The sequence below is a fragment of the Uloborus diversus genome, chromosome 6 (genome assembly GCF_026930045.1).
Source record: "Uloborus diversus isolate 005 chromosome 6, Udiv.v.3.1, whole genome shotgun sequence".
In the NCBI taxonomy this organism is placed as follows: domain Eukaryota; kingdom Metazoa; phylum Arthropoda; class Arachnida; order Araneae; family Uloboridae; genus Uloborus; species Uloborus diversus.
In genome coordinates, this window is record NC_072736.1 from 107,242,407 (window position 1) to 107,257,436 (window position 15,030).

At 31.8% G+C, this 15,030-nt stretch overlaps 1 protein-coding gene across 1 annotated transcript in view; it reads left to right on the forward strand.

Annotated features, from left to right (window-relative positions):
• LOC129223932 (protein big brother-like) overlaps window positions 1–9,622 on the forward strand; it is a 52,330-nt gene extending 42,708 nt beyond the window's left edge. Inside the window, exon 6 of the mRNA XM_054858312.1 lies at window positions 9,459–9,622. Coding sequence (XP_054714287.1) covers window positions 9,459–9,512 — 54 coding nt within the window. The 3' untranslated portion in view covers window positions 9,513–9,622. The remainder of the gene's footprint in view (window positions 1–9,458) is intronic.
• Window positions 9,623–15,030: the final 5,408 nt, after the last annotated feature.

Consider the following 15,030-nt stretch of genomic DNA (forward strand, 5'->3'; position numbering starts at 1 on the left):
AATTGTCTCCAAAATCGTGAAACGATGCTGTGAACAATTCCGAACTCTGCAGCCACACTTGTCACACTGCGGCCTTCCTCCAACTTCCCAATGATTCGACCTCGGGTAAAAGCATCCAGATGTCGTCTAACAGATTGATTATTCGCCATTTCTCGCTTAGGCAGCAACTCGGTGTGATTGTAACTGCTATACGGCGTGCAATCTCTTTGCCAGAAATACTGATCGTACACCGACAACATGCTTTATACTACTCAGACATTGGTCTTTCTGTCCGCTCTGCCTCTTCGTTCAGCTGATATGCTAGTTTTTCGACTTCGTCCTTAATTTTTGCACACCAGTGTATATTTCAAACAACGAGAAACTAGACAATACTCGAAATCAGCTTGCTTAAGTTCAGTCTTGAAATTAATTTGTTGTTTGTTAACTTCTAACTTCATAATAAGCATTATTTTTCATTGTTTTCGGCATCAATTAAAAATCAACTACGTCACTTCCGTAACACAGGTAATAAAGGTAATAAAGATAAAGATTTTATGGCCGATATCCATCAGTACACTTTTTCATAAAGATTATTTACAGCGTATAACGCTGTGTATTTTTTTTTTTTTTTTTTTTCTTATCCATCTTAAATGATGAGAATTAGTAATCTGAAAATTTTGTATTGAGATGAAGTTTTGCAGTTTAAATTCATCTATATCGGAGTTTTTTCCTGGAAAAACGTAATTTTACACAGCCCCCCCCCTCCCATTTTTAAATGGAAAGTCTGCTTGAGTTATGCCCTGAAAAAAATATGAATAAAATCACACCGCCGACAATTTGTAATTATGACGACGAAAATTTCACTCTCTAAATAAATACAAAAACAACCAGAGCAACATCAACATTGGTCAAGTGAGGATAATAAGCAATTCGTGATTGCTCAATAAATAAATAAATAAATAAATAAATCTCCTTCATACCTTATAGCGAAATGGCTGTAGCAAACTCATAAATAAGAAACATGCAGATGAAAAAATACTGCCCTTAATTAATTTAGTCACATTATTTCAATGATTTTGGAAGCTCATAAATACAAAGCAGATTAAAATACCAGCTCCTTTAATAAATAAAATGTTTCTTAGCTGTTGTCATTGACATTCATCATTTCATTTTAACGTTCGGTAAAGAGAACGGAAAAAATAAAAGATAGGCATTTAACAACTCGCATACTAAGCACTTCATTAAAAGCTTGATTTATTAAGATTCGGGTCTTGGCGCTGGATAAAGATAGTTGGTAATTAATTGGTACTAATTGCAATTTATAAGGATGATGTTGTTAAAATTTGCTTCCTTTTCCAATAAATTCTAGCTCCACTTTTGATCTACTTCGTAAACGATGTATCAATGCGTCAGCAACGAAAGCTGTTTTTCCAGTACTGATTATACAGGGTGTTCCGTTTTAACCTGCAAAGACCTTTATTTTGGCAACCGTTAGTCCTAGATGTATACTTTCAATTGCAAAAATGTTCACAATCAGATGCAGAGTTACGATATTGAAAGTTTGAAGCAAAAATGAAAACGAGTCAAATAATACGAAATTTAACTTTTTATACGGGCCCTAGGTCCCCTATCTCGTATTTAGAGAAATAATCTCCATTAAAAACTATTACTGACACGAAAAACTTGACATTTGTGCGACCAAAACTCAAGGAGATATTCCAATTCAAAATTTTAAGGGACCATGCTGAAGATGAAATTGGAACTTATCGCCCTTTCAGAAGAATGACATTTCATTCAAGTAAATAAACAAGATATTTATATTTTTCATTGCTATTCAAAAATAAATGCAAATGTCATGCCGTGATACGCAAAAACACACAACTAAACCTCGAACCATTTGAAAAACCACACGCTATGCACACATAAAATTTTTAACACTTGTTAACCGCTATATTTTCCCCCAAAAAGTGTTATTGACAGTGAGTGAAAAGTGGTGTAAGTCACAAAACGCTGCGTTTCACATCTCGGTGAATATTGGTCATACTAATTTCAAAGTTTTTGTGTTGGAATTATTTTTCAATGGAGATTATTTCCCTAAATATATGTTAGGGGACCTGCGGCTCGTATAAAAAGTTAAATTTTGTATTTTTTGACTTCTTTTTATTTTCACTTCAAACTTTCAATTTCTTAACTCTGCATCTGATTTTGAACATTTTTGGAACTGAAAGTATACATCTAGGACTAGCGGTTGCGAAAATTAAGGTCTTGCAGGTTAAAAGGGAGCACCCTGTATACAGAGCTGCCAACGTTTGAAAATCTAAATCAGTAGCAGAGTTTTGCGTGGGGGGAGGGGGGAGTAAAACGGCACTTATATTAACGAATGTGACAGAGACAATGAATAATTTATGTTCGTAAAACCCTGAGGGTCCCCCCCCCCTTTTTTTTTCAAAACCAAACTGATAAATTTCAGTTGGATCGGAGGGAGGAGCAATGCATATTTTTTTGAAAATTGCTTTTAGTATTAATTTAAGAATTTGAGTGTGCAGAAAAAGAAACAATAAGTATGAATTTAATATTAGTATTAGACAAAAATTATAAATGGATTAATATAGCCTTTTATAATTTTATAGATGCAATAGATTGTGCATGGGATGCCATTTTTTACCGCAAAAGCACCTGAAAATTCATCATATACTGAATGTTCTAAGGTTTTACAAGAAATGAAAAGCAAAATTTTAGTGTAGTTGTTCCAGAATAGAAGCAAAAATTGAAATCGCGGCATAAAATTCGTGACAAGAATCCCAATTTTGAAAAACCGCTTCACAAAATTTGATCGTAAAAACGGGCAAATCTTATGGCAAAAGAAAAAAAAAGATGAAAATCGTAAGTTTTGGACGTGTTTTCGTAGCATTGTAGTTCGTAGAAACTACAATTTTTTTGTAGCAATTGGCAACTCTGATTATATATGAAGGGAACAAAACTTAAATCATTCGCATTGTACTGGGCCGTAGTTGTAGTAGACAAGAAAGTACTTTTTATAAAACTCGATTTTGTTTTCTTTTTACTTCAATTTTAAGCGTATTTTTCGCATAAATTTCTTGATTTGATGGTAAGACATCTTTGCACGTGTTTGATTTTCACACCAATAGAAAGATCGGAACTTATTTCGTAAGATGAACTTTGTTCGAACTGCTAATGCGGTTGGATAACTTAGAACCATTTCAACACAATTCATTTTAAATGGCTTTCATATTTATTATTTCTTAATTTTCAATGAATAAGGCTTGTTCCAGAAAGTTTTGCACATTAAAAAAAAAAAAAATTTTTTTTTTTTGAGTTGTAATTTTTTTTAGCAAACCCTGAATTCTCTGTATATCAATGGAACGTTTGTGTTTCGAATAATTAATCTATGTTATACATATCTATGTGTTATTCTTAGAAAATCTTTGTGAATAAAATGACATCAAAACGTGAACATGGTTCGTTCGAAAATAACAAAGAAACTTACAATGGGATTACAAAGGTGATTTTTTCCACAATTAATGAACCACATTTAGGTACTGAGATTAAGAATAATATTCCAGATTCTAAAAAAAAAAGTATCCATTTAAAAATATGGCAGCAAAGTTCTTGTCTGGCCGGCCGAGAATTCGTCAAAAGACTCACGCTCACCATTTGCCACGAAGACACAATAAATTCCACCGTTTATGGTTAATGAGTGCCATCGGAACATCTTCTAGCATATCTAGAAAAGTAAAGGTTCTGTACGCTTCTGGTCTGATTTAACTACTTTACATTACTCAAAATCGGCAAGAGATTGGTTTTCTCCAAAAGACAAAAAAGCTTGACTGGTTGATACGAAATTCAATCCTTCTGTCCTAATGCTCCTGGTGTGCCTATTGAGTGTTGTTGGATTTTTGCTAAACAAATACTTTGTAAAGATGATAAATGTGCCGAAAATTTCTTAGCTTTGAAGAAAATATGGTTGCATGGCAGCGAAAAACTTAAAACTAATCGTGCGAAAATTGATATGCACAATCGAGCAAAAAAGTGACTATTTTTCCCTAAATATTTGATAAAATCGTCTTTTTTTCTTTTATAAAGCAAGTGTATAATCTTAATTTTGCACAAAGAAATTGCCTTATTCACCTTCAAAATATGTGCAAGCCTTTCTTGGACAAGCCTTTCTATGATGATTCTGTTCTAAAGCTTTTCCGATTTACGGCACCCTTTGAAGAATTAGAATTTTCTCACAGCATTCTTGCCTATCCCTATTGTATTATAATATATTGATACAATCACAATGAAGATTTCGCGGCACACGAACCTTTTTTCTACGGCACCTCAGGGTGCCGTGGCACCCGCATTAGAAAACCCTGCCTAATACAATTAATTAATCAGTTTTCTTTTTAACACGCTTTTATTAGCTTCACCTGTATGTATGTATGTATCTTGAAACGGAATCTTGCAACTCAAATTTCGCCCACTCCTTGTAATCGGATTCTTTTGAAATTTGGCACGAGACCTCAGACCCGATGACAATGCAATATTCTATGATCAAATTAATCAATTAACTATTAATTGATAGTTTATTCCAATTTTAATCAATATTTTGGCCTTAATTTCAACAATGTAAAGAAGAAAAAATTTTAAAATATACATAAAAATGCTCGCAAAAATTATTTAAAAATATTTATAAAAACCTTTGATTTTTCTGCATCAGACAAAAAATTTTCCATTGTTCCAAGGTTAGAACATGTGTTTTTTTGTTTTTTAACTAACTTCATGCCAAAATTGACGTGAGAATTCAATTTGCAATTCATTGCTGATCAGGCCATTGATGAACAATACTTTTTTTAAAATGTAGTACCTCAAATTTTCAAGATAGTGTAAATATGATTTCCGCTCCCATACATCGATGACTGAGATGGATTAGCTGGATTAGACAATTAGTCGACAGGCAATTTATCAGCGCAGCTGAATGTTTTTAGAGCTCGGTTATTACACTGTAAGGGGTATAGTATTCTTTTTGGAGTTGGAGAGACCGCGTTTCGAATGCTGCCCGAGAACTTTAACCGCTTTTTTGGGGGAAAATTTCATGAATATAAAAGATTTTGAGTTATGTTGAAATGAATATTTTTTCGTAAAACAAGTTAAACTGAACAAAAAAAAAAAAAAAAAAAAAAAAGAAAAAAAGAAAAAGAAAAAGAAAATAATAGTTTAAAAAACTAAAAAAAAAAAAAAAAACTCGCTTTCGTAGCAAAATGAACTAAAAAGTAAAAAATAATCTTTGAATGATAGTAACAGACCAAACACTTAATTTTAATGTAATACAAAAAAGCGTGGGGCTTCTTATCCCTTGTCTTGAATTTCTTCCATTTGTTGTCCATGCAAAAATGTAAATAGACAGCACCCCACGATTTTTTTATTGCATTAAAATTAAGTGTTTACTCAATTACTAGCATTCAAAAATTATTTTCTACTTTTCAGTTCACCGTACTAGTCTGAACATCGCTTATACAAACAACTACTCCTCATTTTCCTTTTTTTTTCATTCTGAATATTAAAGTTCATGAAATAAAATGATACCTAAAAGCGCTGTTTCATCTTGTGAAGATAGAAAGAAAATAAGAAAAATTCCGACAATTAAAAAAAGTAAAGATTATGTGCTTGAACAATTATTAAATGCGTCGAAGATATCGCGACAATTAGGTATGAGTGAATCTTCCATATGTACAATTAAAAGTCAAAAAAAAAAAAAAAAAAAAAGGAAATCCGTAAAAGTTCCCCGAATAGTATCTAAGCAAAATGCATAAATTATGAAAAGGGATGCTGCTCTTATATTGTGAATTTAAGAAACCAGGAAGAGGGGTGTTGCCATAGATGGAAACGTTATAAAAGAGTGAAGCAACTGTATTGCGTGTTTAACGGTTTTATAAGAATAACGGTTTGATCACGCAGCATAAATCATCATCAACATCATCTTCACTTTTTTAAGATAAAAATATCATTACTGGATCTACTGTACATTACAACTATAGTGCATTTGTTTTTCTTACTACATACTGTACGTACCATACTGGTTTATTTTATGTCTTTCTTTCTCATTCATCATTGATTTTGTACATCGTAGCACTATTTTCTGTAAAATAAAACTTTTTTTTTAAATACAAATAAAAATTCCGTTTTTTATGTAAGAAACAGTAATGTATAGTTAAGAAATGTTTTTTAACAGTTTAAGGTGATATTTACAAGTGTCTAAGGTAATTGGGTATGTTTATAAACGTTTTTACACATACCCTTTTCCGCAACGCGAAATTTCAACTTATGCGAAGTATCTTGGAACGCATTCCTCGCGTAAGTCGGATCTCGACTGTAGTTGCAAAAGCGCAATTAAAATGTGAGTGATGCAGTTAGAAATAGGGAAATTGTGGATCGAAATTACCCTAAATGAATGCGAAGGCATTAGGGAACAGCAAATTCCGTTTAGATTTCTGCTCCCAGAAATTGAAATATTAGATTAATAGAATATACTGCAACAAATCACCTCTTTCTTTTAAATTGATAAAAGCCATCCTTCGAGGGTAAGATGAGATCATTCGCACGCTATCCCCCCCCCCCCTCTTTTTCTCCGTAATAAATGGAAGCGAACGAAAACGGAAAAGACGGATCAATTTTCAAGCGCGCTTTTTTAGCGACGATCGACACCATCTGCTTACTGGGGACAATTCCTCACTCGTATGGTGTGAATTGGAATAAAACACCACTCCGTGCAGGCTGTTAATAGTAAAAAAGAATATGAATATGGAACTTTTTTTTTCTTCTTTTTCTCACTCTATATGTCCCGCGTAGGATTCATCCCTTTTAAAAAGGGGATGATAACAGAAGGACACCCAAGGGTGTAAATCTCTGTTAATGATTCGGCATACGCGTGGCAAAACCGCAAAGCATAACCATCTGCCGAATTGTCTTCTTAAAATTACAGAGGATTAGTTTGGAAAATGATACGTTTTTGAGAGTGGTAAGTAACACGAGGGAGGAGTTATCACTTGTTAATGGCGAGTAGAAAATATCTGAATTTTAAAATTATGCATGGAAAAGATAACGATTATTTTGTAACTAGAAGGATTTACTTGATGATAGTGGCTATCTATAATTTTCGCCAAGGGAGGCTGTATAACAGCTATCAGGCGTGCAGCGAGGAAGGGATTTTAGGGGTTATATCCAGAGTTCAATGTCGAACAAATGAAGTGTGGGAGCCGTACAGTAGGATGGTTCAAAAAAAAAAAAAAACTTTTCTTCAGCTAGAGTCCAGGCAACCCTTATTTTTTTTTTTTTTTTTAACTTACTAATAGTATTATGCTGTAAAACTTTTAGCTTCTTACTCAAATTTTAAAAGGGTGCTTAATAACTCCTTAATTTAACATTAGCCGTAGTATAGAAAATGCCTCAAGTTTAGAAACATGTAACTGTCCCAGCTGTTTTTTTGAAAATAATTATTTTATTACAATGTTTATGCATATTACTAGTGTATATTATAATCAGTTCATTGTGTTTTTTTAAACCCCTTCCTCATACTTATGAAGTTTGGGGGAGAGGGTTGAGCACCCTCTTTCAGTTAAAATAGGGAGCTAAAATTCTTCCAGTATACTACCATCCACAGGTTTTAAAAATATTGAGGGGTGTCCCGTTATCAAAGAGAAACTTTTTTTTACATGTATTTTTGAACCATCCTACCGTATAGTCTTCAGAGCTTAGTTTTATATCTTAATTACCCGAATTCCATATAATGTGGAAAAATTTACACAATATTTGACTAGAAGCAACATGCTGATTAAGCCTGGTTATACCCCACCCCTTGAACCCTTTGTGTTATGCCAAATTGCCAATTCTAGTACTAGCAAGGAGAAGGTATGGGGAATTATTTTATTTTCAACCAAGTGTCAGTGTCCCGATGCTTTTTAATGCAAAGTGTTTTTAAACACCTATGCTTTAAAAACTGAATTCTGACATAAAATTAATTTAAAACACAAATTCTTCATCACTGTAAATAAATCAATTTTCTTTTATTTATGTAAATTGATTAAAAACTTAGACTCGTTAAGCAAATCAGATGTAAAACAACTGAATTGCAAACTCTGGTTTCAAATACTGAAGCTAAAAATCCCCCAAAATAAAGAGGGATGAGAGAAATTTTCATTTACTGTGTGGGCATTCTCACGAAAATATAAGTGCATGTCCGACACCTCTGAATTTTGTTTATCAATTTTAATAATTTCCGCCAACTAATCTTTCTTTAGGATTGATTTTTCATTTATTTGTGCATAACCAATTATCAATGGAATGGTTTGCATACAAGAAATTTAAACGCCCAAAAAAAAAAAAAAAAAAAAAAAAAAACGATCTAATTATAAAGAAAAGTTACGATTCCAGAACTAGCATGAAATGAGATAATGATTATGAAACTAATTCTGTCTGCAACTTTAAGAATAATAACAATAATAATAATAAAACCACACACACACACACACAAAAAAAAAAAAAAAAAAAAACAATAAGAAAAAGAAAAGTAAAAACACACACACACAAAATCATTATTACAAATGTAACAGGGTGGAAATTTAAAATTCAAAATTTACTATCACGAAAAAAAGATTAAGACTCACTTTGTTTGTAGAATTCGAAGTGGCAAACTAAACACAGAAGTTATACTACTTATAGGTTTCTAAACATAATTACCAGACTAGATTCAACGTAGAAAGTGTTCACTTTATTTTCGAAAGGGTTGGAATAGACAATATGAACATGAAAAAAAAATGTTGGTGCATTAAATAAAAAACTTTTTATAGGTGGTCCCCCCCCCCCGGCAGTCGTATTGCGAAAGCTATTTTGGTGTGAAAGATAGTGATATTTTATGTTGTGGCTGCATTTCAGCATGATTTTGAGTGTTATTTTAAATTCCAATGATTTGAAACTGGCACAATATACTTCCTTTTCCCAAAACAAAATATTTTTTAGTCCTTCTTAAATTACTAATGACACAATTAAATGGAGAATCAATACAAAAACGATCAATGGGTTGTAATTACTAAAATTAATTTTGAAGAATTTAAAAGTGTTGTAAGTTCCATTCTCGTGAGGATGACTCAAGTGCAAAATCAAATTTTCAGAATCTGTACACTGATCTTTGGCTCAATACGTTTTTCTTTTCCTTCCTATCTTTGTGGCACTATTGTGCAGTTGTCAATGCAGGAATAATCTTTATCCTAATCTACAAACAGGCTTCCCACAACGTTCGCTTGTTGCCGGTGATGCTATCTGAAATTCGCCAACCCCACATTTCCCCCTGTTTGAAAGATGATAGCACTTTGTGAGAGAGAATTTCATATTTTTTTTTTGAATCTCACTGTTATATTTCATGAGAAATACACAGCTCTATTTGAGACAAAAACTCCCTTTTTGAAATTGCTTTTGTTTAGGTTCCAGCAATAGAAGAAATGAGCCCAAGGAGTTCTGGATCGGCTAGCAATTGACAGTGAGAGAATTATCTAAAAGTTATATACGTAAAATATGCACACAACTATATTTATGTAAATAAAAATAATTAATTGTTTCATATATCTAAAGGAATAAAAATATTTATACGTGTAGTTTTATTTCAATTTCACTTCTTTCTGTTTCTTGTTTCATATTAATTTTTAAATCATCCACACTTCAAAAATGAAATGAAATAAGAATTATGTACCGAGTTTCAGTACTACCGAAATAAAATTAATTTCATAAGAATTCAAATATCAGTTTGGATGGTTTTGGGACACGGTTAAAGAAAAGTTTTTCCTGCGTACGCTTTTATGTACGGATTTCCAAATTACTTTTTATCAAAAAAAAAAAAAAAAGATGGGGTATCACATCCCGTCAGGAAAAATGCCCCAGTATCTGTATTCACGATTTCAGCAAGAGCGTTGCGGATTTTTCTTCTTTTTTTAGTTTTTACATCAGTTTTTTTGATAATGTTCGTACTTTTGACGAATGCTCATTAGCTTTTACGATTTTAGGCAAAACATCAACTTTTTTCTGACATTGATAAAATCAGTTTTAAACTTTTAATGTTTTTTCAGAAAGCGACAGCAATTTTCATTAAATTTCAGCAATATTTCTCCACGTCACGATGACTAGATTATTTAGATTTCCATATGGCAATGACGGACTTATTTAGTTTTGAACTTTAAAATTGATAACTTACTGTTTAAGTAATATTTAGAAAGTAAGTGAAGGGCTATCCCCCCCCCCCCAAATTTCAAGGTTGCCTTGCCTCTGAGTTAGGATACTAAAAATAGTCATTTTAAAAGCCCTAAGTATGAATAGGTTTTCCTCTTATTTTTTTATAATCCAACAAAAGGAAAAAGATTCTCGAATTTGCCAAGAACAAGAGTCCTGCCATGTAAATAGGACTCAATAGGTAATTTCAAGAAATATAAAAAATTAAAATATTTTTCTCTCTATCATAAAAAAAAGCTAAATAATAAACTAGGGGAAAACAACCAAAACAGTTTAGTCAAACATTATCTTGCTCATTTTCTACAAGAATACCTCTCGCATTAAAATTCTTGAATCATCCTTATTTATTTATTAAATTGTTTTCCATTGAAAAGAAAAATAATCTTGGATTTGCCAATAACAAAAGACTTCGCATGTAAATAGGACTTTATGTGTGATTTTAAAAATTATAAAAACATAAGAATATTTTCTCTCTAGAAAAAGTAAATAATAAATTGAAGGGAAAAATAAAAACAGATCGTGAATAATATCTTCTTCATTCCCTTCAAGAGTACTACTATTCGAATAAAAATTTTGGATCATCTTTATTTATTTATTTATTTATTCCGACAAAAGGAAAAATAATTTTGAATTTGCCCACAACAAAAGCCCTGACATGAAAATAGGGTTCAACATGTAATTTTAAGAAATGCAAAACCATAAAAATATTTTTCTCACTATCGTAGAAAAAACACAAAGAATAAATTAAAAAGAAAAAATCAAAACATTTCAAGAATATCTTCTTTATTTTTCTTCAAGAGTGCCACTCGTATAAAAATTCTTGATGCATATTTATTTATTTTTCGACAAAAAGATATATAATTTTGAATTTTCCAACAACAAAAGCCATGCTATGTAAATAGGACTTAATATGACATTTCAAGAAGTATAAAAACTTGAGATTTTTTTTCCTCTATCATAGAAAAAACAAACAAAAAATTAAAGAGAAAAAAACAAAACCTAATATTTTTCTTTTTATCGTAGAAAAAACACAAACAATAAATTAAAGAGAGAAAATCAAAACAGTTCAAGAATAATATCTTCTTCATTTTCTTCAAGAGTACCACTCGGGTAAAAATTCTTAATGTATCTTTATTTCTTTATTTATTTTTCGACAAAAGGATATATAATTTTGAAATTTCCCAACAACAAAAGTCATGCCATGTAAATAGGGCTTAATATGTAATTTCAAGAAGTATAAAAGCATAAGAATATTTTTTCTCTCTATCATAGAACAAACACAAACAATAAATTAAAGAAAAAAAATCAATTCACGAATAATATCGTCCTCATTTTCTTCAAGAGTACCATTCGGATAAAAACTCTTAAATTATTTTTGTTCATGTTTATTTTCGACAAAAGGAAAAATATTCTTGGAAAAGACAACACCTAAAGTTAATATGTAATTTCGAGAAGTATAAAAAATGTAAGAATATTTTTTCTCTCTATCATAGAAAACACAAACAATAATTTAAAGAGAAAAAATCAGTTCACGAATAATATCGTCCTCATTTTCTGCAAGAGTACCATACGGATAAAAATTCTTGAATCATCTTTATTTATTTATTTTCCAACAAAAGGAAGAAGAATCTTGAATTTGACGAGGGAAGTCGTCCCAGTCCTGCCATCTAAATAGGGCTGATTAAAAAGACTGCATGAAGGGTCATTGTGCTTAATCGGAGACCTTTATTATTAGCTTAGGTAAATGGTTGGGGCGGTTCTTTCTCAATACTCTGGGCGGGGACACTCGTCTTTCCGTCATGTGTCTGATAAAAGAGGAAGAAAACATCACAATGCAGCTTGAAATTGCTTTCAGATCTGAAAGCAATTTCATGACTGGCACCATTGTGTGAGGCTACTTACAAGCAAAAGCCCTACACATGTCCTACATTGTGACTTAATAACCACGTAAGACGTTGTGTTGTCGAAGCTGTCAAAACTTTCCCCTCCCCTCTTAATGTTTGTTGATTTCTTTCCAGAGATTTGAAATGAGAGAAGTGTTAGGCAAGTTTTCAGGTGGCTATGTGAATCGTTGACAAACAGAAATTCTGAAACTAAGGTGCCATAGTGACTCGATTTTCTGACATTCTATTCTGATTTCAATGTTGTTTTCAACAGGGTTGTGGAGTCGGAGGAAAAATGACCGACTCCGACTCTGGGAATATTAGAGTTTTCGACTCCGACTCCCGACTCTTTTATCCTAAAGTCAGTCCAACTCTGACTCCGTAAACACTGGTAGAACTGCGGAAAAATGACCAATTCCGATTTCTTTACCCCAAAATAAGTCCGACTTCGACTCCGACTCCGAAACCCTGGTTTTCAGACGAAGTAAGGTTTTCCTTCTTTTAACTTGCTTTTTCTTTTCGAAATTTATCGAAAAGAAATGCAGAATTTTGCAATCTATTTTGGCTTTCATGAAAGAAGTTAAATCCTCTTTCACATGAGGCAACTTATTTGAATCAACTCTCAAACGGGCGGTTATCAGGATTTATAACCAGATAGAAGGAATCGCCCGGCATCCTTCACACGACAGTAAACCTGTATCATACTGTCGCTATCTTTCAGGCGTATAGAACACAAAGCGGCCTAGGTCAGGCCCTTCTTCATTTCCATCCCAAACTTACTGAATTCAAACAAACAGGGTGTGATCGCTGAGACGTGACGTTGTCAGGGGCGTGGTTTGGCGGAGCAAGAGCTTTCAATTACATACATGATAAATATGATAGCGTGTCTAAATTTGATGCTTAGTTATACAGAAGACTTTGTAATGTCCTGATAATACGTTGTACCAATGTAGCCAAATAAACGCGATTTATTGCTGTTATGATTTTAGGAAATGTCTTTTTATTTTCTTTTTTCATGGTTTGCTGAACTAAGGGAGGATAATAGTTTTAAGTATAAAATTATGAAATGAATGAATTTCACAAGTTTCGATTTACTTTTTAAGCCTAGGAAAAGTACTTTTTTAAGTGGGTAAAACTTATAGAAAGTGGGGGAAAGTAAAAATAGAAATATGATTTTAATTTTCGGAGGAAAACACATTTGTCTACAAAAGAAAGTGGTGTTTTCACAAATTTAAGTAAAATTTCTTCGGAGTTTTTTAAAAAACGGAAAATATTATTTACAATATGGTTTTCACGACTTACGATATGGTTACAACTTGTTTTCACGAGGAGAGCTTTAATGGGCAGTTCTCAAAAGGTGGGAGCAAACACAGACCTCAACTTTGAAGCTTCAACACCAAATAACTTTCATTTTAATTAACTCAAAAATTTTTGAGTTAAACTATAATACTGTATAGAGACAAGAATTGACATAAATTATGGAAAAAATGCTCTTCAAATGCCCTTAAAAATATATTTTCTTTGATAAAAGGCACAATTTTGGACATACCAAAACGTTAACTGAGCAAATGTACCATTAAAAAAAATTTTTTTTAATTATTTCCATACATTTCAAAAAAAAATTAAAGGCATGAATCTTACACTGAATAACTTTTTGTTAATATTTTACACAAATAACAAAAGTAAAGATAGGTTATTTACTTTGTAAGCGATTTAAAAAAAAAAACGCAAATTTGAAATTTGATGTATGTCCAAAAGTTACGATCTTTACAATGCTATTATTTGAGAACTAAGTATATGATGTTTTCGTTTTAAAGGTATTTATCGATCCTCAGAATCAATTTTTAATTGTTTAAAAGTGTTTTCATAAGCTTTTATGCAGTATCTTAGAAGAAAAATGATTTTTCTTAAACATACATGTGAGATGTCCAAATGGCGTTACGATCTTGACGCCGATAATTCTGCCCGTTTATTCATAATTTTTGATGATCCACTGTCTTCTAACCTCAATAAAAAAGGTTATTATAATGTTATCTTCTTTAATCCATCGGTATTTTGCATAATTAATACGTTACACATTGAACAATACATAAATTACAGTAGAAACATGGCTGGTTATGTTCGTAACGAAAGCCATTTTGCGCTAAAATCGCCACCAGAGGGGAATTCCAGTTTGACAAATGTAGTTTATCGTCAGCTGCACCAGTTTTGGCGACTTTATCACCTGCGCTAGCAATATTTTTATTCTTTATTTTTTCGTCTGCAGTTGATTTGTAAACAAATATCAGTTGGTAATTTTCATTCTATCTTGAGATTTGAGAGATAGTAAGCCTTTTGAATTAACAACATGTTTTGAAAAAGTGCTTTAAGCAATTTAATTAAGTTCTTTTCTGGAATTTGTGTTGTATATGTTTTTTGAAGTCATTATTGATTTTTAATACCTATTTGCAAAATGATTTATTGCAAAGTTTAATGCTCACACGAGATTATGTCTCCTAGAAGTAGAACAAAAAGTGAGGTTCTGGTAGAAGTACATTCTAAGTTTGGAAAATATCTGCAGAAATGAAAGTTAATAATCCAGAGAAATACAAATGTTATTGAATAAAAGAAGCTACGAGTTTGTATAGTTATTTCCATGAAGGTTTTTTTTTACCTTTCATCAACTTCTTCAAAATCATTCCAAAACTTTATTATATGTAAAGAGCAGTATGTATAGCCATTCAAGTACTTCATTAATATCCTCTTTATTATTAAATTCCAAAATTCAAAAAGTAATAAATAAAATTTTCATTGGAAAAGTTAAAAATCAGATTAACAATTGTCAAAAATGGTGAAACTTACATTATGATGATGTCCAAAATCCGTTACCTACAGGACAACAATGTCCAAA